Source organism: Orycteropus afer, unplaced genomic scaffold (genome assembly GCF_000298275.1).
Source record: "Orycteropus afer afer isolate SDZICR_OR568_19922 unplaced genomic scaffold, OryAfe1.0 scaffold00148, whole genome shotgun sequence".
NCBI lineage: Eukaryota > Metazoa > Chordata > Mammalia > Tubulidentata > Orycteropodidae > Orycteropus > Orycteropus afer.
Window position 1 is genome coordinate 3,992,327 of NW_006921735.1, and position 2,887 is coordinate 3,995,213.

At 30.1% G+C, this 2,887-nt stretch overlaps 1 protein-coding gene across 1 annotated transcript in view; it reads left to right on the forward strand.

The window, feature by feature from the left end:
• The window catches only part of LRP1B (LDL receptor related protein 1B), a 1,967,638-nt gene that overhangs the window by 1,628,690 nt on the left and 336,061 nt on the right, over positions 1-2,887 (forward strand). Inside the window, exons 64-65 of the mRNA XM_007946050.1 lie at positions 1,791-1,907; positions 2,024-2,143. Coding sequence (XP_007944241.1) covers positions 1,791-1,907; positions 2,024-2,143 — 237 coding nt within the window. The remainder of the gene's footprint in view (positions 1-1,790; positions 1,908-2,023; positions 2,144-2,887) is intronic.

A 2,887-nucleotide genomic window follows, 5' to 3' on the forward strand; every position in this document is an offset into this window, starting at 1 on the left:
AACATTACCTTTAAAGGGAAACAATATTTCAACATTTCTCTCAATATTAAAATCTTGAGAGTTATTAAAAATTCAGTTTTTGCTAAACAAATTATTACTCTGCTTATTTGTAACTTAGTATCATTTACTTGGAGTTGATGGGTTAACAGCATTGCACATCTGTAAAGCATGACCCTTTATTTTGATTCTTGGTGCAGTAGAAAATAGTATCTATGAGTCAGAATTCTTTTTTTTGTGTAGCTGCAGCATTGAAATCTCAGGTTCTAAGAGCCACTCACAATACCTATAGCTTCACCTGAGAAGGTAGAAAACCCTGATCCCAAGGCCACATACTTGAATATTTACATAATGTTATTTATGTAAATGTAGTTAAGTGTGACTGATCAGGAATTCTCTGGTATTTTGAATTTGTAACTACCTTACTTTTGACTGTTTAATACTGCATGAATGATGTGTTTGAAAGTCAAAGGGCTTTCTAGTTATCTTCCAGGTATTAAAACTTCCATTAACAGTTGCACCCCTTCTTAAAGGGAGGATTGTTTTGTTAACAACAAACAGTTAAAGGAAATTGTATATGAAGGAACGGAAAGTAGAGGAAATGTAGTGTTTAAAGTACTAGAAATTAAGTATCACACAATTTAAACATTTAGTGTTTAATTTTAAAATGTTATGTATTGGAAATAAATGACTTCCAACATTTTATTACCTCACTTGCTTATGGAAGTAAAGCATATATCAATATCAATTTTTATAAGGACTTTAAGTAAACTGTTAATTAATACTATAATTTACAAAGCACAACTTATTTCCCAAAGAAAATTTAAAGTGTTATTTATTATGTTTGAGTCACTGATTTGAAGTAATAAACAGCATATTATTAATCTCAAAGTCAGTGATTACCAACATACATTGAGCTCATCAGTCTAAAGGTAAATGGTTTATTACAAGCAATATATTTGTAGAAAGACTTGAATCAAATATGGATTTGAATTCCAGGATTGACATTTGAGAGGTGTATATCCTTGCATGCATTATTGAATATTCATGAGATTTATTTTTCTTATTTGTAAATTGATCATGGTGATGGGGGAGGTTTGGAGGTTGTAATGGGAAATCATTTTGTAACTACATGTGAAAATGCCTCACCTCGGGTCTGAGACAGAATAGATGCTCAGTGAATTTTACTTTTTTTATTATTCCTTATGTAAGCAGAAAGAATGTTGTGAAAGAAAATGTGTTATCATCTGGGAGCTGTTGATTATAATAACATTTGTATAATATATGAAATATTGATTTACTTTACAAGATATGTTCCTTATCTGTAACAATAGGATTAAACAAGTGAAAATTAAAGAATCTAATTTCTTATAGGAAATATTTACTTTAAGCAGTGCTAGGGAATATGTATTGATAGCACATGTACTCTTCTCTCATGTAGTAGGCAGCAAAGTGGTCAGGAAGATAAGACTTTTAAAAAAAGACATTGGAATACCTTTTTAAAAAATTACAATAAATTATATTCTGCCATTTAACCTCAATTTACTTCAATGAAATTAGGAGACATATGTTGTTAACAATTCATCCTGTCTTAATATGATCTATAGGCTACCTTATTCAGCTTATTTGTACGTACAAATCTAATATCTATCTATATAGATATGAGATATTCACATTGTGCTCTATGACATATTGAACATAATAATATAATAAATATTTAGTATGTCAGAAAATCTATGTTTAAGAAGTCATGATCTAAGTTTGCCATTCCATGATACCTTTTTCTCCCCCAGCTGAATTTAAATGTCAGCCAGGCCGATTTCAGTGTGGAACTGGACTCTGTGCTCTGCCTGCTTTCATCTGTGATGGAGAGAATGATTGTGGGGACAATTCTGACGAACTCAACTGTGGTAGGTGATTAAATTCTTAACTGAGAAATATAAATCTAATTCCTAACTGATTATGTCAGCACCAATTTAAATTCAGACAGAGGTTTCAGTTCAGATTTTTTATTCTATCCTTTCAGACACTCATGTCTGCTTGTCAGGTCAGTTCAAGTGTACTAAGAACCAGAAATGCATTCCAGTAAACCTCAGATGTAATGGGCAAGATGACTGTGGTGATGAGGAAGATGAAAGAGACTGTCGTAAGTCACGGCAAAATATTCTGTCCTGTCTTATTTTTGACTTCTGCCTGGAATCGGTCTAAAAAGTATAATCTTGGTACATAGATTCATATGGTATAAAAAAATGTATATAACAGCAATTATGGTCAAGTAATTGTAGATAGTTGTCACTTGGGATATATTATGTAAGAAACCTAAAAAGAATTAGAACATGGGTGATCTTTACATAAGAAGATACCTAGAGATCATGGCAAATATGAAACAAAATCAATTCTTAGAAGAGAAGCAGCAAAAATAACATTGCAGCCAACTATGTTTTTTTTTTCATAAATGATTATTTTTGCCCATATTAAATTGATAGATGTAATTTACTGCTATTAATAAATAATTTAATTTAACTCTATTTCAATTAGAGATCATTTATTTCCATAAAATACATACTGAACTTATGATTAAAAAAAATTAAAAATGGGGCAAAATAACATAGCAAAATTACATGAGAGATATCTATAAATAATGTTTCATTCAATGTCTCTTGATCGATGACTTCAAAGGATAATAGTAAAATATCCTCTATTCACTTCTGATTTACATTTTGTACACAAAAATCAAATTACATTAAGTGGAAAACAAAGCAGTTTTCACAATATACACATATACACTTATGTGTGCATGTGCATATTTATATTTATATATATATATATATATATATATATATACACACACACATGTACATTCATAGGCATACACTTTCATAGAATCAGC